This window comes from Haemaphysalis longicornis, unplaced genomic scaffold (genome assembly GCF_048455015.1).
Source record: "Haemaphysalis longicornis isolate Haplotype H1 unplaced genomic scaffold, Haemaphysalis longicornis Haplotype H1 scaffold_28, whole genome shotgun sequence".
Classification (NCBI taxonomy): domain Eukaryota; kingdom Metazoa; phylum Arthropoda; class Arachnida; order Ixodida; family Ixodidae; genus Haemaphysalis; species Haemaphysalis longicornis.
In genome coordinates this window covers 858,899-880,359 of record NW_027526329.1, presented here as the reverse complement: position 1 = coordinate 880,359, position 21,461 = coordinate 858,899, and the positions used below count along the sequence as shown (strand labels likewise).

The 21,461-nt window shown below is 47.8% G+C and overlaps 1 protein-coding gene across 1 annotated transcript in view; it reads left to right on the top strand.

Moving 5' to 3' along the window:
- Nucleotides 1-19,385, top strand: part of LOC144172960 (uncharacterized) — a 162,229-nt gene extending 142,844 nt beyond the window's left edge. Inside the window, exon 5 of the mRNA XM_077701554.1 lies at nt 19,232-19,385. Coding sequence (XP_077557680.1) covers nt 19,232-19,385 — 154 coding nt within the window. The remainder of the gene's footprint in view (nt 1-19,231) is intronic.
- Nucleotides 19,386-21,461: the final 2,076 nt, after the last annotated feature.

Genomic DNA, 21,461 nt, shown 5'->3' with positions numbered 1-21,461 from the left:
AAATCCTCAAGTTGACTCTCCACAATTTTAAGAACGGCGTTTATAAGCTAAACAAATGGGATATGTCCACGGGTTTAATCGTGATTGAGCAATCCATAAAAACAGGTAATTTGCAAGAAATACTAACTCTCGCCAAAAAATAGGCTTTAAAGGAAAATGTTGCAAAACTGTCTTTTACAAATTTCTGTAGATAATACATGTCAATAAAAACTTCTTTGATATCTCGACGAGCCTGCCATAAATTATTTACGCATATCCACGGGGTGAATCATGACGAGTGGGCGAAGCACTGGGGATCGTTCTTACCGTAAATCACCCGTGGAATTGTCCACTCGCGGATATAAATGAGTGACAAAGCGTGTGTACAGTATATACAATTCTAATCCAATCCAATTCGATACAATTGAATTTAATCTAATCCAATTCATTGCAATACAATGGTCCTCGCGCAAGCGCAACACTGTGTACACGGACGCCAAGGTACAAGCCACGGACAAAGCGAGGTCGTAAGGTGGTTCGCCTCTAAAACAACAATTTGTGGAACCCCTTTTTTAGCTCTTCATTGTCTCAGGGGTGCAACGTTTCAAATATTCAGCAATATGGAGGTTTTAAACTATAACAGGAATGTACTTCTCAGATTAGATGTTTCTGCACCCATCATTTTCGCTTTTTTTCTGCTTTCAGATAAAATACTAGGCGTTTTCGGCCTAATATTTTATCAGCAAAAGCCAATCGGGTCTACGAAGCAGTGACACATATATTGCGGGACTTTTAAACAACACTCATATTACTTCGAAATGTCAATTCGCGCCAGTGGTGATATACTCTAAAAAACCTACTTTTTGGAGAATATTGCCACGCGTTTCTTAACACCGGCGCCAAGAGGCGACGGTGACGACGAAGTTGGTTGGTTGGTGCCAAAAGAATGGCTTCTACCCACTCAGGGGGATTGGCCAGGACATGGGCGCTAACTGAGAGAAAAAGAAAAACTCGGTTAGGGAAAAGGTGTGTATAAACAGGAATAAAAAAGATCAAAAGTATACTGCCAGAAAATCAGGTGCGGCAGCAGATAGGGCACACCAACTACACAATCAACACTAATGAATAAGGAAAGGATAGGCATAAGGACAGCCGTGAAAAGTACGTAAAGAAATAAAGTAAGATGATAAGGGAGTGAAGGAGATGCAGTGAGCCGGAAGGCAGTGGGTACAGGCGCTGCCATGTTTTATAGAGCAGCCCGCCATCTAGCACGCTAGATAGCGAGATTCAAAGATGAATGAATGTACAGCTCGGCAAACATCCCCGCGGCGAAAACTCAGCACTTTCGCACCGAATGATAATATTGGCGGAACACAGATTGCATGGGCTCGTTGATTAAAAGTGTTTGCCATACATCTTTTTCGTATGGAGGTGCACCGTCGACAGAAGAGGAAAAAATGTTCTATAGTCACTAATTCATTGCAAAATGCACAAAGGGCTGAAGGAGCCAGATCAAAGCGGTGCAATAATGATTTAAATTTGGTACACCACAGCGAAAGTTAGTTAGGCTAACTTCGCATTCGCGTGATTTATTAATCCGGCACTTGCATGAGAACCGGAGGTGCTCGAACTCTGAACCTACGCATAAAGATTCAGCCATGCTTTGTAGGAGGCCTATTCTGCGAAAACGTGCCCAGGTGAGGAAATGTATGGGTGGTAGCATTTCCACGACTGGGCCATCTAATGCAAGTCCCTCCAACGCATCTGCCGATTCGTTAATCCTGCTGCCAGCGTGTCCAGGCACCCACACTAAACGAAGTTCTCGTAATGATGTAGGCAATAAATAATTAAGGGCTCGACGTAGAGGAGATCTATTTGAGGACGAAAGCGCAGTGCAACTGAAAGAGAGTCAGCAATCACTATTATATGTTGTTTAGCAGAATCTGTCTTTCGAAGGGGTAGGATAATTTTCAAGTATTATGCATGGAAAGAACTGATGAAATCAGGTATTCGGAGGGAAAAGGACCAATCTAAATCGGGAGAAACAATGCCCACGCCTGCCTTCTGAATAAGGACGGACGCATCAGTGGCGATAATAACATGAGAAGGAAAACCTGTAAGGTGATCCTGCAAGAGTCCGAAGTAGATGACTGCCCATATTCTCAGATAATCGTTTTTCTGAAGTGAGCCGCTAGCGCTGGGAACCTTGCGCTTTAGCTCTTCCGAAAAAGATCTGGCTAACTCTACTAATCTGCTCGTCGCCTTGACGAACACCGGTTCAACAACTCCGTGTTTATACCCCGCAACATATTACGGCCTGCATACATTGGAGTGCGCGCTAAGCGAAACTCGCATAAACAAAAATGTCCCTTAAAGAAAACGGCTGAAAAAAGTAATTGGTTTCCTATGAAACCAGTGCTAAGTTGCGCTCTACAATCCAAGTACCGCTTTTCGAGCAACACGGATAAACAAGGCCGAAACAGCGCAACATATTTACTTCATTACTGTAGGTATCTACAATGTAATTGCAACCCGTGGTCACGCCATGCAACCGCACGCTACAGCGTCGTACTTTTTTTGTGTGCCGAAGCCATTTTTACGTTGTTTGCGTCCAGCATTGGTTCGTCCCTTCTTAAGTGGGTTACTCTCAACGTGCGTGCAATATGGAATAAACTGCTGAAAGGGAGCTGCCTAATGCATTGCCATTAATCGCGAAAATGAAGGTTCTCGAAGACTTTGAGCGCGGGCACGAGTCGTAGACTGGTATATTGAAAAAGCATTGCATCCCGAAGTGCACTATTCCGAGCATCCTCAAATATTGCGACAAGGTTGACAAAGCATACACCCGTGGCAGTTTTGCCCCGTATGGGCAAGGCATGTGTAAAGCCGACCACGAGGGCCTCGAGAAGGTGCTCTTGTTGTGGTGCCATGCAGTGCCATGCCAAGGTGAAGCAAACCACCATATAGAGCAAGCTCGGGAGTCGTGACCCTTCAACGAAGCTGCTAATATGTGCAGCCGATATCACTCTCTCCTTCAACTTTAATTTAAAGTGAGTGCACTGTATATCAGCAAAAAGCACGTCGATGTATGAACGGGTGAACGAGATAATCGAGAATTGTGGAAATCACAATTTCCTCCTTTTTTTGCTGCAAGAGGTACAATTTTCCAAAATTCCGCCTTAGTGAGCCGCTACGCCATGAGAGAAATATTGTCAGGATGTTGTAAGTCCCTAGGTTCAGCAGTACCACTGAGCGTTGACGAATCAGTCAGTCAGCTAGTCAGTCATCAGTCAGTCAGTCAGTCAGTAAGTCAGGAACATCATTTCATAAATATGGATTAAAATTTGAAATGCATGTAACCACGGACTTACAAAACTGCGATTTGCTGGGCCACGTCTTCAACCCCCTTGAATGTTTTCCCATCGTCTCTCACAAGGCCAGTGTTAATCTCATTGTCACACACGCCACCCGTTTTCGGCAAACCTGAAAAAGACAAACGCTTTGTGGTTCTTATATTGAAAAGTATTGGACTACTCGGCAGCAAAACTGTGTTATTCCTGGCTCAAAAATGGCAGACAAGGTGACCGATGGCTGAAACTTAAAAACCTTGTTCAGCAATCCACGAACAGGATCCTTAATGCTCATTGGAAATCGACTCAATCAATTATTTTAGGCTATTGTATATTTGGTGACTTTTTGTATTGGTGATAATCAAACCACAGATATCCTGAATCTGTGGCCAACCCACATCATCAATAGTACCTCAACTTTTTTCAATGGTAATATTAACACGTGACTAGAGTGACTTATTTACACCAATTTACAACAGTCAATTCTTGAAATACAACCTGAAATGGTAGACGCTTTATTAACGCAAAAATAAGCACAGTACTTATTACCTGTTGCTAAGGAGGCAATCCGCAGCGTTTAAATACCAAAGTATGCCGATGAAGTGCAAACTGTATTTAATAATTTAATAACTTAATAACTTAACCTAATAATTTAATAATTTAATAACACATTTTATTAACTAAAGCCTGACTGGAAGATACCGTTAGTACACTGTTCCTGTCCAACTAGCGCTATTCCCATAATTTATGAAGAGATATGAATCGTTTTCATAATTTATGAAGGTCACAAAAAATAGACGGCACCCCGCCCTGCGAAAATGGATACCCAGCGAAGCTGTTGTAACCAGCTAGGCATTCTGATGGGGGAGGGTTTGCAATGTTTCTGGTTGTCTCGACGAGCTTTTCGCTTGCACTCTGCTTCTCTGGCGGCAATATATGAATCCTGACGCATGTGCTCGGGGTCCTGGGCGAGACCTGCTTGGTCCTGTTTGGGATTTTTGTTTACGACACAAAATTTTGCCAGTAATGAGTGGCTAAGAGCTTCGCTGTAAAAAACAAAAAAAAAACAGTTCCCGTGCGTCCGCTACCCAAATAGAAAGCGGAGGACAGCTCGCGCTACATGCGCCGAGATCGCGAAGCCGGTTGCCTGAAGCCGGTTGCCTGCTACCGCGGTCCACTTTGACATAGAGGCTGCGGACAAAGCGTTCCGTGCCTCCACTCGCGGAGGACTTCAAGCGGCTAGTCCGGAAATCTATGTCAGGTGCAACATCCGTGTCCCAGACAAAGGCGCAACAGCCAGCTCTGGTGTTCCTCCAGCTGAGCACCACTAGTGCAAGCTGTGCCAATTTTTTTTCTGGTTTCCGTTCGCTTACACCTACGTCCTGCACCCGGACGACAGGAAGAATACCTACAAACACTAGCCTCATAGTATCACTGTGGATTTAAAGGGTCCATGCAGACAAAACACAAGTTTGGTTCATTCGAAAGGGTGCCTCGTTGGAATCAGACTGACACCACTTTTAACGTAAACCTTCCTCAGATAAGCTGTAAAATTATGAAAAAAACGAATTGCCATGCGGCCAACTAACTCATTTCCCACAACAGAATTTACGATGCCATTAGTGCCAGCTCGGTGATTGGCGAATGCCGGCAAAAGCAAACGTATATTAGTCAGGGCTTATAAGCTTGCCGAACGAGCTATTTCCGTTTAAAATTAGGGCATCTTCTTTTTATAGCGGTACTGATGTGAGATAAACAGTGCAAGTTACGAAAGTGCACTTAGAAGTACCGAAGTGTACTGCTGTTGGTACTGCGCCCACTATGCTTATTTTAGTTGCACAGCACTTCGGCTCCTTGGCGTTGTCTCAGACGGCACTGGCCGATCGGCGTTATCGACGATGTCTTACGTGAGCATATTTGTCGAGCGAACACCATTTTTCACGAAACGATTATTTCCTACCTCAACAAAAACAAACCAGGTACTGGCATATTCAAGAATGACCGCATATCTCCTTCTTTCGTTCCAAATGTCAAAGAAAGATGATAGTCGACTGGCGCCCCTATCAAGTAAATGCCTCTCTTCCTTTTCCCGCTCAACTCTTATGCTCTTACTCTGCGTCTCGTTTTTCACAAGATAACACGCTATAGGTTTGCTCAAGTCAATTTAAATTTACCGCGTTCCACTGCTGCATGTCTGGTGCCTCGATGCCAGCGCTGGTATACGGCGGAGACCGGCGTGAAAAAAGACACCCGACTTAAACGTTTGTAGAACCACGTTGCCCTTCTATCTAGTGGAGCCTATCTGCTGGAAGCTTTCGTTGCTGTTCCCGTTTATTTTTTTAATTCCGCTAGAAGCTATAGTGGTGCGGCCAAGAGCAGGTGACAGTTTTCTTCAGTTGATATAGTATTTAATTTGCTATCGCAAAAACCAAGCATCCATGTATTTATTAAAAAAAGAACACTGCAAATATCACTTCTGCATTGATTTTCTGCCTTATATTTGTGTAATATCTTGTTCTTGTTCAATAATGTTGACAAGTATGAACACTGACACGGCACTTTTCCATTTGGCTGTGGTTATATGAAACTATTTTACTTTGGCCGGGCGTGGCCGAACCGACTCACAGACAGAGAAATGGGGGCATTTCTCTGTCTGTGAGTCGGTTCGGCCACGCCCGGCCAAAGTGGCGTGCCATTCGACATGTTTATGTTGATCAGCATGCACAGCTTGTGGCGCAAAAGGATGGCTGACAGGCATGCCGATCCCAATGCACGGCCCGCCAGAGAGTATTTCATTGAGAGTATGGTCAACATACGTGAGGTATACAAAGCGCTAAGCGAACCACCTGAATGGTTACCAATGCTTGATGACCTTGTTCAACTGAAGAGATTTTAAACTTGTGTTTATCGCAAAGGTGGCGAATGTTATAAAATTACTGTAACCTAGTTTTTCGTTTGAGACAAACGGTAATATAAAAAAACAGACAGAGAAATGGGCAGACAGATCAAAATTGCTGCGTTTAAGTAAGACGATCGTCTTTAAAACCAAAGGCAGTACATGGCTTGCCGCTGTATGGTGGCGCAATCTTGGTGAACTGACGGTAGACAGGGCTCCGCAGCTGCTTGAAGACATGTCCTTGTGACGCCATTTGAGACGTCGTAAAAACACACAAGTTCACGGAAGAATCAAAATTTTAACTTACATTGAATTTTTGTTTGTTGAATAAACCATCGCATGCTTCCAGACAAGCTTTGGGGGCAGTATAAAATCCGAAATCTTTCGAACAAAACAAATTTGTACTTTGTCTGCATGGCCCCTTTAAGCTTCCGCTTGTGTTCAAAGTAGCCTAAGTCAGGGGTTGTGTACTCCGCAGACGCAAAGTATTGCGAGATACTAGTTTACAAAGTTTACGGCGCTTCTTTCCAAAGAAAGTTTTAGTGCGCAAGCACTCTGGCGGCCACTACTGGGATTTGGCGAGGGCGTTGCCGACCGCCACGGTTACGGCGATGCCGCCGTAGCCGAGTGAGCGAAGGCCGGAAGAAGACAAGAAGACGGCAGCGGAAATTGCGCGAAAGTGGTGCGGAAAAGGGCAGCATGCTGAGCACTCACGAGGCGCTCACCGGAACACTGGCAAAATTGTCATGGGGGGGAGGCGGTGCTGCACGAGCTTCTATGGCGTTATCTCCGTTACTGCTTCCCGCATCACACCTTCGGCGGACGCTACTACTCCGTGGGTAGCGCATCCTTCCCACGTGAAATTTTTGCGGGAGGTTCCAACATTCATTTGCACCAGCTGTATATCCGCCGCCGGCGAAGCGCTCCAAGATAACAGCATAGTGCGCGCCCCCGTGCGGTCACTCATTACGTGATCACTTCCTGAGACGCCGCAGATATGCGCCGTGACTGAGAAAAGTGCAGTTCGCGCTGTGCTCACATTCCGCACAAGGGAGTATAGTTACCGTCAGTGAAAATTTTTTTCAAGCATATGAAGACAGGTTTTGTTTTCCAAGTGCATCATGCTGTTGGGCAATATTGTGTTGCATTTGGAGATAAGAACACTGCGCGTAAGGTACGGGAAGATGATAAGAGACACGACGGGCGCATACTAGCAACTAAATGTTATTGAAAATTTACACCATTTTTCCGCGAGGGGAACCATGGGGTAGATGCGACGCATCGTGGGTTTCCGTTGCGTTTCCGTTATCTTAGCGTGTCCATTTTTGTTGTGTGTCCATATTTTACGCAGCATGTTAACCCCCGATGCGTCGCATCTACCCCATGGTTCCCCTCGCGGGAAAATGATGTAAATTTTTATCGGGGTGGCCTGTGCTTGTTACGGTTGCACCGACCATCGCGATAGCAGGCCTGTTAGGCTCCATTCAAATCATCGGTGGCCATCGGAAGATGCCATCGGTGGAGCGGCGGCGGAACCACTGAGCGGAGCGGCGCATTTACCGCGTTTATATGCAGCGGAATAAGAGAGAGCAGCGCATAGCAGCGCATGCGCATGTGTTAACTGAGCGCAAGCTGCGGGCTAACCCGCACCCACGCACAGCTGGCACCGCGACCGAGCGAGCGCCGGCGAGCGCTAACATGCAGATGGCGCTGCGCGGAGAGCGGCGCTAGTGCGCAGCTGGCGCGGCGAGGGGAATGGGGGAGGGATGCGGCTTCGCCGGACGACGCCGAAGGACAATGCGAGTAAAAGAGATGCGTCGCATCTAAAAACGAACGTAAATATATACCGCTTCTTGCGCACGCACCCAAGGCTACCAAATTTATTACTTCCGCTTCTTGTTTTATTGATTGATTTATTTATTTATTTATTGATTGATTCACTGATTGATTGATTGATTGATTGATTGATTGATTGATTGATTGATTGATTGATTGATTGATTGATTGATTGATTGATTGATTGATTGATTGATTGGTTGGTTGGTTGGTTGGTTGGTTGGTTGATTGATTGATTGATTGATTGATTGATTGATTGATTGATTGATTGATTGATTGATTGATTGATTGATTGTGGTGTAACGCACCGACGCTTCACAGGTGATGAGGCATGCCGTAGTAAAGGTCTTCGGATTACTTTTGAACTTCTGGGGATATTTGACGTGCTTAACGGGCGTTTTAGGTGCGGAGCACCTTAGGACCTTCCAATTTCCGTCCGCGTCCATCCGTGCGCACACGACCATCAATCGAAAACCCAGCGAAATTTCATTGTAGCCCTGAGTTGCAGATCCATTAAGGGAATAATCAAGGTGCAAATCACGGCTCAAATCGAATGATGGTCGGGGCGCAAATTGGATGTCACTCGGGGCGCAACTTGGATGTCATTTCGAGTCCCCGTATTCCGCACCATCGCCATCATACACTACAATGTAGTGGAGATGCTGCCCTTTTTTTTGCTTTTTGCCTCCATCAGAACAGCGCCGGCCGCGGCGGGGAACCGATTCCTCGACATGTTTAGGTGTTCGATTGGTACTCAATTCCATAGCATACTGCACCTTTAGCGGTTGCGCAACCGTCGAGATACCACTCCCATTAGGGCAGGCATAAATCGGCCTGGCCGGCCGCTGTGCGAATGACCGCCTCAGCGGGCACTAGTTGCCCGCAAAAATAAAACAGATCAGTATTTCATCCCCTACACCGTTCATTGCTCGGGGAAACAAACAATATCAGGCGCTCTTGAACAAACCGAAAGTGTCGAGCATAGCTGAGCAGAAGTCTTCGGAGAGTTTTCAAAGTGAGGGACTGGTCGCTAAAGTAATTTCCGTATTTCGTGTCTATAAAAAAAGCCTGTATGAATTCGCGGGGGACTTTTTTCCGGCTTCTGGAGAGACCTTTCCTTTTTTTGAAGAGCTGCTGACATGGTTTGCTTGTAAACTCAACGCAATGGTGTGGTTAGTGAAAACCTGTTTTTCGACGGAAATGGTGTTTTCTCTGCGAAAGATTTATTGAGCAACTGGTCTTCCCGATGTATACCTTTCCGCATTGAAGCGGTGTCGAGTACGCAGCTCGAGGTGCGCTCCCACAAATGATATGCATGGTGGGCACTGACAAACGCCCACTTGCCATGATTGTGAGCCACAACTATATACGGCGAAAGGCTGCGCACTTAAATGATGCTTTTAATTCTGGAAAGGCTGAAAAAGCTGGGAGTTGCTCGCAAGAAAGGGCGGTAATGTTGGCGTTTGCAAGCCACGTATTGCATGCCTATTTTGGCAAGCTTACTTAGCCTTAGCTTGCAAAACATTTTGGTACAAAACATTTTGGGTAATTTTAACGACTTCCTGGTATTTTTAAAAGCCTCTCCTCACTTCAGTTCAGATGTTTTAACCTCACCTGTTTTAACCTAACCAACTTAAGATAATATTAAGCTATATTGCCACTGTTAACAAGTTTTTAAGCGCATTTCGCCGAGTGTAAAAAGTTCCCTTTCTCACACAATAAACTCCTTGCCACGACTTTAGTTTCCAAAATTTAACCCTACCCGTTTAGCACACCATGGGCCTTACCTTTACAGGCCAAAGGGTCCTAAATATTTTCTTTCTTATGTGTCCGAACGTTCACAGACAGTCAAAAAGTCGGCTGCTTCATCTTTTCTCCAATAAGCACGAAATTAGTCACGCTTCACGATATTTAAGAGAGTTTGGTCCCCCATGTTCTCATGTTACAGACGAGTGCTGTTTCTTTGGTGGTCCTTGGAGCTATTGCTTAATTTTTATTGCAGAGATCATCAGTGAAGGTTGCTTTGGTACATAAGCGCAAAAGTCTATTGCTTGTCCACACGGTGGCGCTTAACCTTAAAAATGTAGCCAACATGCACTAACTGCCCGTAGTATTTTCTCCCCTCTCCCTTCCCCATAATGCGGCTTGGCTAGCTTCTGCCCAAAGATTGCTAAAAATTCGAACATATCTTGGGAAAGGTAGCATACTGCACCTTAAGTGGTTGCGCAACCGTCGAGATACCACTCCCATTAGGGCAGGCATAAATCGGCCTGGCCGGCCGCTGTGCGAATGACCGCCTCAGCGGGCACTAGTTGCCCGCAAAAATAAAACAGATCAGTATTTCATCCCTTACACCGTTCATTGCGTGGGGAAACAATGATGATGATGATGATGGTTTGATTTTATTGGCGCAAGGCCGACACGGGCAAAGAGCGCCAAACAGAAAGTTATTTGATGAGGAGACAACACGAAATAAAATCAGTTAAAAACTATGAGTACGGCTGGTGTAAAGGGCAGGGTGAAGAACAAGAGTGGTTAAAAAATAAATAAGGTGGCTGGTGTATAGGACCAGGGGTAAAGCTATGGGTGGTATGAGATGAGTTGTAAAAAGTGAACTTCTGATAGGAACTTAAACGTGCGCTGAACAGAAAACATGGCATCATCTCCTAAGAAGTATGATGGGTGTGGTGGAATATGTCGTGTGTGTAGTTGAGGGAAGTGTTTGCGTCGTGTAGTGTCGAGTGCCTTACATTCTATGAGGATGTGGATCACGGATAGGGCCTCTCCGCACCTGCTGCACAGAGGTCTTGGAGATCCAGTGAGCAGGTGCGAGTGCGTTGCGTGAGTGTGCCCTATCCGTAATCTAGCCAAGGCGACTTCAGTGTATCTATTGCGTGTGTCGGTGGCGTATGGTCCCAAGTGTGGTTTTATTACGTGTAACTTGTTGTCGGTTTGTTCATTCCAGTGTGTTTGCCATGTTTTGCGAAGTTGTTGTCTGATGTGTGGTTTCACGTCGGTGTAGGGTAATGTGGTTATGTCTACTGTATTCGAGAGTGTAGCAGCAGCGGTCATTCGATCCGCTGCTTCGTTTCCGGCTATACCACAGTGGCCAGGGACCCAGCAAAGGACTAGTTCAAATTTCTGGACATACACAGACATAATACCCTTGACTATTGGATTTACAACGTGATTTTTTGAAGACTTTGTTGACGACAACGCCCGCACGACACTGAGGGAGTCTGTATATATAATGGATTGTGGGATGTGACTTTGAAGGATATGATTAACAACAAGAAGTACACCATAAGCCTCTGCCGTAAAGATACTCGTTTTACTGTTAAGAGTTTTAGTGACATTAAGGCCGGGCCCATGCGCCGCGCAGGACACAGAGGTGGCAGTTTTAGAGGCGTCCGTATAAAATTCAGAAAATTGATACTTCTGCTGCAAATACAAGAAGTGCTGCAGAATTGCACAAGTGGGAGCTCGGTTTTTATCTACATGTGTGAAGGATGTGTCGCATGATACAGGGCGGAGATGCCATGGTGCTATAAAATCTGTTTGACAACTTTGTATGGTGTCTAAAAAGGAGACAGAAAGCTCTGACGCTTCCTCTCTAACTCTGTAAGAGAAGGGCGCAGAGAACGATGGTCGGTTTAGGAGTAGTGCAGTCATAGACGTATCATAAAAAGCCGATTTAAAAGGATGGTGTGGCATAGATGAAATTTTAAAAGCAAAAAGGAGATCTGTGTATGCTCGCTGACGTTGTAGGTTCCACTTATTACACTCCACATAGAGGCTTTCGACCGGGCTAGTCCGGAAGGCGCCACATGCCAACCGCAGCCCCAGATGAAGCACTGGGTCCAGCATTTTGAGGGATGTCTTACTTGCTGACCCATAAACAACGCTTCCATAGTCTAACCGTGAACCTATCAGGCTGGTAAAAACACGTAAAAGAAGTTGTTTGTCAGTACCATATGAAGAGTGGGAGAGAACCTTGAGTATATTCATGGCCTTTAAGCATTTATGTTTAAGTTGTTTTATGTGGGGAATGAACGAGAGCTTTTCATCAAGGACTACACCTAAAAACTTGTGTTCATTTCTGACTGGAATTGAGACACCATTGAGTTTGATGTCTGGATCCGGCCGAATGCCGCGCCTTTTCGAAAACAAAACACAAGTACACTTCACTGGATTAAATTTAAAACCGTTGCTATCTGCCCAGCCAGCTAGCTTGTTAACACCAAGCTGGACTTGGCGCTCGCAGATAGACAGGTTACAAGACTTAAAGGATAACTGCACGTCGTCTACATAGATTGAGCAGAAAATGGTTGGTGGCAGAGCCTTCCGAAGAGAGTTCATTTTTACAATAAACAAAGTGCAACTCAAAACTCCACCTTGCGGAACACCGTTTTCCTGCACATGAACTCTAGAGAGTGCAGTTCCAACTCGCACGCGAAACGTTTTTTCAGAGAGGTAACTGGCAAGCGTGTTCCACATGTTACCCGACATACCAAAGGACTTCAAATCGCTGAGGATGCCGTACCGCCAAGCAGTGTCGTACGCCTTTTCAAGATCAAAGAATACTGTCATACAGTACTGCTTATGGAGGTAGGCATCTTTAATATACGAGTCTAACGCAACGAGTTGATCGTTCGTAGATCGCCCCGCCCTAAAGCCTGCCTTGCAGCTCTCGAGAAGACCGTTGTACTCTAAGAAGTACACGAGTCTCCTGTTTATGATCTTCTCGAAGAGCTTACACAGGCAGCTTGTCAGGGCAATGGGCGATAACTGGATGGAGAGGAAGGGTCATTCCCTTCCTTTAGGAAAGCCACTACTATGGCCTCCCTCCAAGAGCGTGGGAAGTGCCCCGAAAGAAATATTTTATTGTAGAGGTGAAGAAGTGTTTCAAGCGTGTCTGTATGTAAGTGTTGTATCATTGTGTATGAAATCCTGTCTGCACCTGGAGCTGAAGGTTTACATGTGGTCAAAGCAGCCTTCAGCTCATAAATTGAAAAAGGAGAATTGTAAGAAGTGTGCGACTTGTTGCTATCACGCAGTGACTTCTTCTCACATGATGCTTTGTGTTTAATGAAAGTGTTGGTGTAGTGTTCTGAACTGGACACGTGTTCGAAGTGTTGCGCAAGTGTGTTAGCCTGGTCTTCCAGTGTGTCCCCTGTTGTACTAACCAGGGGCAGGCTGTGTGTCTGTCGTCCTTTTAGTTTTCGTGTTCGTGTCCAGACTTTGTGTGTGTCAGTGTATGAGTTGATGGAAGTGAGGAAGGTGCGCCAACTCTCCCTTTTCGCCTCACGACGCACTCGCTTCCCAAAAGCCTTTGCCCGTTTAAAAGAGAAAGAAGAAATGAGGTTATGTGACGTGGGGTACCGGCGAAGGACACCCCACGCCTTGTTCTGGGCCTCTCGCGCCCGCCTGCAGTCCTCGTTCCAGCAGGGCCTCCTTGGGGTGCGGGACCCACTGGAGGCCTGGGGAATGGACTTTCCGGCGGCGTCGACTATGTGCGCCGTGACGAGTTGGGCTGCTTCCTCCACGTGTAGGTGTTTTATGGTTGTTTGGTGTAGTTTAGATGTTTCTGTGAATGTACTCCAGTTTGCTTTTGATTCATTAAACCTGTTATGGGCAGATGGACTGCATGGGCCTTTACCTCTGTATGTTAGGGATGTGGGGAAGTGGTCACTACCATATGGGTCCGTGCCCACGCCCCACTCAAGACATGGAAAGAGAATTGCAGAACCAATAGCCAAGTCGAGATGTGAGTACGTATTATGTCCTAAGTTATGGTATGTAGGCTGCTTTTTTTTAAAGGCATGCTCCTGAAGATGTAAGAAATTTCTCTATCAGGCGACCTCGGGCATCCGTTCTGGAGGAGCCCCAAAGAGAGTTGTGCGCATTAAGGTCGCCTGTTAGGATGTATGGTTCAGGCAGCTGGTCGACCAGCGCCTCGAAATCAGAGCTCGAAAGTGCATGATCAGGAGGAATGTAAATGGAGCACACCGTTATAAACCTATTAAATATTATTGTTCGAATTGCTACAGCCTCGAGGACAGTGTTCAGAGTGACAGGGTGGCAGGCTAAGGATTTCCGGGCGACAGTTGCCACACCTCCTGAAGAGTGTGTGCAGCCAACCCTGTCCTTTCTGAATACCATGTACCTATTTAAGAAACTTGTCTGTTTGGAATTGAGGTGAGTCTCTTGGAGATACATGAGACTTTGCTGATTGGCATGCAGGATATCATACACATCATCAAGATTTTTAAGGAGGCCTCTGCAGTTCCATTGAATGATGTTTTCTGTTCCCATTATTTAGGTTTAAGAATGAATGGAGTGTGTGTATGTGTTCGTGTTCATGTGTCGTCTTTCGGGGCTGTTACTCTGGGGTTAGGCTTTTGAGGCCTGTCTGTAGGCTTGAAAGTCGGTGGCCGCTCCTTGAGCTGCGTTGCAGGCAGGAACGGCCCGACATCCATCTCGTCGTCGGATGTCCGAGGGGTGCCCGACGGACCGGGCCCCCCAGACTTGGCCCCCCCTCGGGAGCCCTTCGTTTGAGCCGCCACCGCCCAGGGCGTCCGGGGCACCAGAGGTGGCACGGGCGGTGCGGTGACGGTGGGAGCCGGTGCGGGGCCCGTGGTGTCCATCACCTCGGTACCCTCCAACGGACTGGAGGACGGGGAGACAGAGGCGGGAGCGGCACCGGTCCCGACAGAAGTGGTTTGCACCACAACCGCTGCTGCCTCAGCAAGCGGCGTGGTGCCGGGTGGGCTGCGTGGGGCAACCAAGCGGGGGGCGGGGGCGTGACCAGGTCAGACTCGCTGAACTGGGTCCTTGTGGAAACCAGACGCCGCTCCGCCCCCCGGCGAGCCGCGTCTGCGTACCTCCCCAGAGGGAAAGAGGCGAACCTCTTTCGCGCCTCTGGGAAGGTGATGTTCTCCGTGACCTTGATGTTAATTATCTTTTTTTCCATTTGGAATTTTTCACACTTGCGGGAGTACGCTGCATGCGGCCCCCCGCAGTTTACACAAGTGAGAGTTTCGGATGGGCAGTTCTCGCTCGGATGATCGTGCGCCGCGCATTTTGCACACATCGTTCGGCCACGGCAAGACTTCGTACCGTGCCCGAACCTCTGGCACTTAAAACAGCGCCGCGGGTTCGGGATGTAGGGACGGATGGAGCAACGGATAAAACCTGCGTTTATGTATTGTGGAAGAACTGCGCGGTCGAAAGTCAAGATAATGTGTTTGGTCGGAATCTCCCTGTCGTCTCTGCGGATAGTGATGCGTCTCACGGCAGTGACGCCCTGATCCTTCAAGCCGGCAAGGAGATCCGCATCCGTTTCGTTCAGGAGGTCTGCCTCGGATATCACACCCTGCGAGCTGTTGAGGCTCCGATGGGGTGTGACCCGGATGTCGAGATCAGCCAGTCTAGTCTGAGCAAGAAGCTTTGCAGACTGCTGCTTGTCATTTATTTCAATTAGGAGTTCACCAGACTTTTGTTTTTTGCACTTATACGATTTTCCTACTATGGCTTCAAGGTACTTGGCAATCAAGAAGACTGACTGAGATGCAAGTGGGTGGGTTGGATTGATGGATTCCATGACAAGAAATCGAGAGAAATTATCTGGTTCAGGAAATGTCAAAGATGGGAATGAAGGAAAAGATACTTCGGTGCGGCCCCTTTTCAGGGACCGATCACGTTTGGGGGGGGGGGTTTAGAGAATGCCATACATCATAGTATAGAAGCAGGGTACGGGGGTACTTTCTTCTCAAACCTTACCCTGATAGCCTGAGAGGTCCCGGAGCTCCCTGCCTGGTAAACAGACAGGGAGCCCATCCGCCGGAGCTTGACCTGGGCTCCGACGGCCACCGTTTGAGGCTTCTACCCTTCACCTTTAAACACATCACCACGGTAGGTTACAGTTTATGTTGGGGGCTCGGGGTCCGCGGTGTCGCCAACACCGTCACCATGAATACTCAAGGTGCCCCGTGCGGGGGCTCGGGGAAACAAACAATATCAGGCGCTCTTGAACAAACCGAAAGTGTCGAGCATAGCTGAGCAGAAGTCTTCGGAGAGTTTTCAAAGGCTTCTTTCATACGTAAGAACAGCGGTAATTTTGTCAGCGAGCATTTCATTTCTTTATATGGGAATCAGTACGAATAAGTGAACAGGTGGATGCGGTAATGAAACTGGCTGCCTGCGCAAAAGTGCAAGTATATATTAATTTTTGCTTTTACCTGAAATGTTATTGATGCGTCTGTACCCGTTCTGCCTTGCAACATAGTTAAATTGTTTACGGGAAGTTAATTTTTTTCTTGAAAGTATGATGTTTGCTCTGCGTCCAGCTTCGCAACAAAATGAAAATGAACCATAGGTCGTCTGGTCGCATTTTTGTAGTGTATAGTGCAGTATATATGATCCACCAAGAACTAATTTTTAAAACGTAGTATTAAATGGCTAAGCGCGAGGAATATTCGCCAATCCCGAGTACACATAGTTTTTTTTCCGGCGCAACACTGTGCACGTACAAAAAAGCACGTTGTAGAAGATTTATTAGCAAGGGGATAAAAATTGCTGTGTTTGTTGGTGACGTAGCACCAGTCTCACATCTCGCAAAATGGTTAGTGGGAACGGCGGTTCGTGGATTGGGGCGGGGAATAAAAAAGTATCTTTCGCAGCAGTTCGCGCGAAATGAGCCACTGCATGGAGCGCAACTCAAACGAAGAATGGCGTCTGTGCGGCCGGAGCATAGTCAACGCGGCAAGGCCCAACACGGGTCGCACGTTACTTCAAAATGAGAAGGCTACGCCTCAACCGTACGTATACCTAGGAGCAGGGAACTCGCGATCAGCGACGCCGCAAGGAGGAACAGGCCCGCTTGCTCGAAGCCAAATAGTACAGGAGCATTGGCAGTATAATTTTATGGACTGACTAGTTTGGTGTCTAAACTTCCCTAGGGCTCTAAAGGCCTTCCAGCGAGGTATTAGATAGGAGACTCTAAATAAAAATGCGATAAGACGGCAAACTAGCCTACCTGTAGCTGCCTAGTTAAGACTTATGCTAAGCATTTCAATCATTTTATTGTAAAGGACAAACTCCCTGCAGTGAAAACCAGCGAAAACGTCGCAGAAGTAGTGAAGAACGACGCCCGAAGGCGGCCGCCCGGCCGCGGCTTCGAACTAATGCCTGTACAGCGCAGCTCTGCGCCGCTGTGGTGACGGGGGAAGAAAGGATAAAGAGGGGTAGAAAAACGCCCCTCTCCCTCCCCCCCCCCCCCCCCCCCCCGGAAGGCGATAGGCATACCGAATTGGATGCTGCTGCCACTTCTGCACCCAATCATGTTTCTAATTTCACTGTCCCCTGCGGGTGTGCGCTTAATTTTCCGGGTAGCGGTGCTTTTTTCTCCCTCATGTCCATAAAAAACGACAGGAGTGATCATTGCGGGCCGATATTTGTCCGGTGGAGGCATCGGCGGGCGACCTCTCGGTGTGAATTGGGGATCGTTTCTTATGTCGGCCGTCGGCGAATTGGCTACGAAAAGGCGGTACTGAAACTATTGAGCGAATGTTTCATAAAATCACGTTAAATAACTCAGCAACAGCTATTACGCGTTCACAATGAAGCTGTACTGTGATAACAATAGCATACACAACAGCTAAGCTTTAATAGTCTGCAAAATACCCATGTCCGTAAGCTTTACTCAAAATCACTTTTTCTATGAGAACTGCGCAGCTTTCGTGCATTTTCGTTCACTCCTCTCGGAAGTGGCGGTTACGGAGCTTGGCTGTGTCGGGTCGTGCGATGATTGTACATTCAACTTGGGCAATGAGGAATTCTGCTCTTAAAATCATTCACGATTCAACATTTGGCTGAATTGTACCGCGCGATTGTTCCGGTCAGGCAGCGAGATTCCGGTCAGGCAGCGGGTGTTATACGCTGTTTCGTGCACTGTGCACGTCGTGCTTGTAGTGTAAGGCTGGATAGTATTCAGGGCCTATTACTTCCGCTGATTAGAGAGGATTATTGCGATCAGATCGTCGCTCCCAGCGGCGTGAGCTGTACTGTACTTTACAACTCACCACGCCTGGAACGAGCGCTCCAGCGGCTGGCTGCCAGCTGCGTAGCTGGCAACCAGCCGCTGGAGTGCTCGTTGCATATGACAGACAGACAGACAGACAGACAGACGAATATTTTTATTGCGGGATGGCTCGAGGTAGCAGGGTGAAAGGAGTGGAATATTAACAACCGGCTATGGCTGCCTCACACACAAAAAGTCACACCACAGCCAACGTATCTTATGGCCGACCACGTGGCCTCAGCCAGTCCTCATATGAGAGAAGCGAGAAGGGACGCTGGTTAGCGCGAAGTCTAGTGCGCTACAGTCCAAACGAGGTAACGGGGAGCTGGGGTGACGTATTTATTGCATGCGATAGATAGGACTGGTCTGGGTAACGCAGCGGCCTAGCCACCATTGGGGTGGCTGCCATCATGAGATGTCGGTTGTGCGGTAATTATCCAACAACTATATCGTATGTGTAACCGTAGCCTGACCCCACCCAGTTGAGTAACCTCTGAGCACCTCGTGGTAGACCAGGGGTTGCGGGTTTATCACATGAAGGAATGGTAGCCGTAAAAAGGTGCGTTTAAAAGCCACGAGCCGGAGTAAGAAGTGAAGACAACGAAGCGCTCGTGCTGGGGGTGAAAAGAAAAAAAGAGCACGCCGAGAATAAGAAGAAGGAGGAAAAAGAAGAGGAGGTGGACCGGAGGTGACCAGCTGAAGGCAGGAAGAACGCGGCTCTCGGCGAGTCCTCTGCTGGACGCGAACGCCCAGGAGACCTCAAGGCCGAGACACATTTCCCTCCTGGCCTCGTGGACTGGCAACGCCGTCTCTGCGCTGTTCTCACAGCAGCCTTCTTCCGGTAACTGCGAGCACACGGGCAACAGCGCCATTTCATCATTTGGAAGTGGAAGCCAGACGGTCGTGGCACGATTGCTGGAGGAACAAGGTTCGAGGAGCGACCTGCCGGACGAGAACGTTCGGGGAACCTCCGTTACGAGGCCGAGAACGGTCGGGGAACCTACGTTGCGAGCCGTATCTTCCCCCGTTGAAAACGAGGCAGATCAGCCGAGACAGGCCACGGAGCACCCGGGCCTAATCGCTCATCAGTCGCAGCACCGGCATCGACAAGGGCACCGCGGCAGCACCCCGAGCCCAGCTCACGGGACCCGACTTTGCGGCGGCCAGCGCCAACGTCAAGGAGTGCTCGAGGCAGGAAGGAGCAGGTGGTTTCAGAAGCTCTCGGCTGGGCGAAAACGCCTAGGAGGTCTTCGTTTCGGAGCCGCACATTCCTCTTGGAAGCTCTCGGCTGGGCTTCAATGCTCAGGAGGTTTTTGCGCCGGGCTACGCCGGGTCTCTTCCAGTCCAGACCACCCACAGAGCACACGGGCCGAAACGGACGTGTTGTTCATCGACCGCAACACCGAGCCCAGCGCACCGAGCCCGGCGCACCGTTCCCTGCGCACCAAGCGAGCTCACCGACAGAGACCCACACGTTATCGTGAACAATTTGTAGTCGGACTTTTTTCATGGGACTTCTATTCATAGGACTGTTGTTATTAGACTAGCTTGATTTTCATTGGTGCATCTTTCTTTCTAATTGGTCCCGTCAATATACGTTGTGCTTATCCGAAGCCTATAGTCTCGACCTTCTCCGCCAGGTCAGATGAACACCTCCCCGTTTGAAAAACCAACCAGCTTCACAGTAATGTATAATTCCACCCTCCGTCGACTACGTCGACCGCGGCGCTCCCCATATGAATCACTGGAGAGCGTAATTGGTCCCACAGGGATCACGAGCTGGGAGCGTTGTATTGAAGAATCGCTCACAAGTCGACGAGATTGCCGTTTCGTGGGGGACCCTGATGTCTAGGAATCCATCGTACCGTTACCAGTGTCCCAGAGTTCGCCATGAGTGCCTCGCATGTGTGTTCCTGGACGGTGGTATTGCGCATAGATGGACGAATGAGTCAGTTGAGTGCATCAGCGCAGTTAGTCAGTATATGCAATTGGCCGTGGTCCCGTTCAGGGTGATCGCTGGCAACCTGGCGTGCAAGGTGAAGGCCTTCTTTATTACTACAAAGCTCAAGCTCTGTAATACTGGAGTCAGTGTCCAGAGAAATACGTTGAATGCTCTGTTGGTCGTATTGGTTGGACACTGCCTCCAGTGCCGCTATACGGGACTCGGGCCGCCTAGACGCGTCCACAGAAATTTCACGTTTTGAATTGTGTCGCAAGTAGCAACAGATACAATCAGCTGGGTCCTCTGCGGTGCACCCGACTCTACGATGTGGAACCCGAAACCAATTCACAACTCTGTAAATATCGTCGAGACAAACAGCAGTCGCCACAACTTTAGATGTCACTCCTACAAAGAAAGAGTTATTGTAACTAATTCCTAACACGGTCCAAATACCCAGCATGATGGCCAACGTTTATTTAATTGTTCCTATCATCTTTCGAAATAAAGGAACACTTGCCCGATGCCGGCGGCGCAAACTAGAAGTTTCGCGGCACCTTCCTAGAAGCTCGTCCCATGCGCGTTCCTGAGCGAACTATCCCTGTAGTCTTCAATAAGACTGCTCCGTAGCCCAGCCTGCACGCTTTGGGAAAAGTGAGATGGTCTCAATTTAATTCGGGGACTTTTTGTAGTCCGTTAACAAGACTGTACTGCCAATAGGGCAACCAATAAGGACGCTTGTTTATAGAAGACAATCAGTCTGCAGTAACAACATAATAGAAGGTAGAAGAATACAATGGTGATTGAAAGTATGATGAATTAGCTAGCGAACTTTCGAAATATACGTTCGTTTCAATTACTGCCACCGATGCGGTAAGGTGGTTTAGGTTCGTGTTATGAAAGAGTGCGAGAAAGTGTAAGTCGTGCAAAAAGTATACCTCCCATGGTTGACCAACTGACCTGCCGACCCTCCGACCCCAGCAGCTGTGGAGCACCTGTCCAGGATGACGGTCAGAACACCGATAGAGCAGAGGGTGCTAACAATCTCTGGGTATGCCCAGGCCGCCTTCGGAACTTCAGCTTGTCAACGTTCAACGCGCGCACCCTGCCTAGCGAGCGAATCATAGATCCACTACTAGAGAACCTGTAGGAAATTATATGGGATATTATAGGGATAGGCGAAGCTATAAGTACAGGAGAAGTCTTCATAGAGCTCACTAGCTGGCATATTCTGTACTATGTGGGCCCCAAGCTAACAAAGAACACGGGTTGGAATATTTAATCCACAGAGAAATAGCAGGAAACGTGGAAGAGTTTTTTCTGCATTAGCCAGAGAGTCGCGCGTGTTGTGGTTAAGCTAAAGAAGCAATACGGATGAAA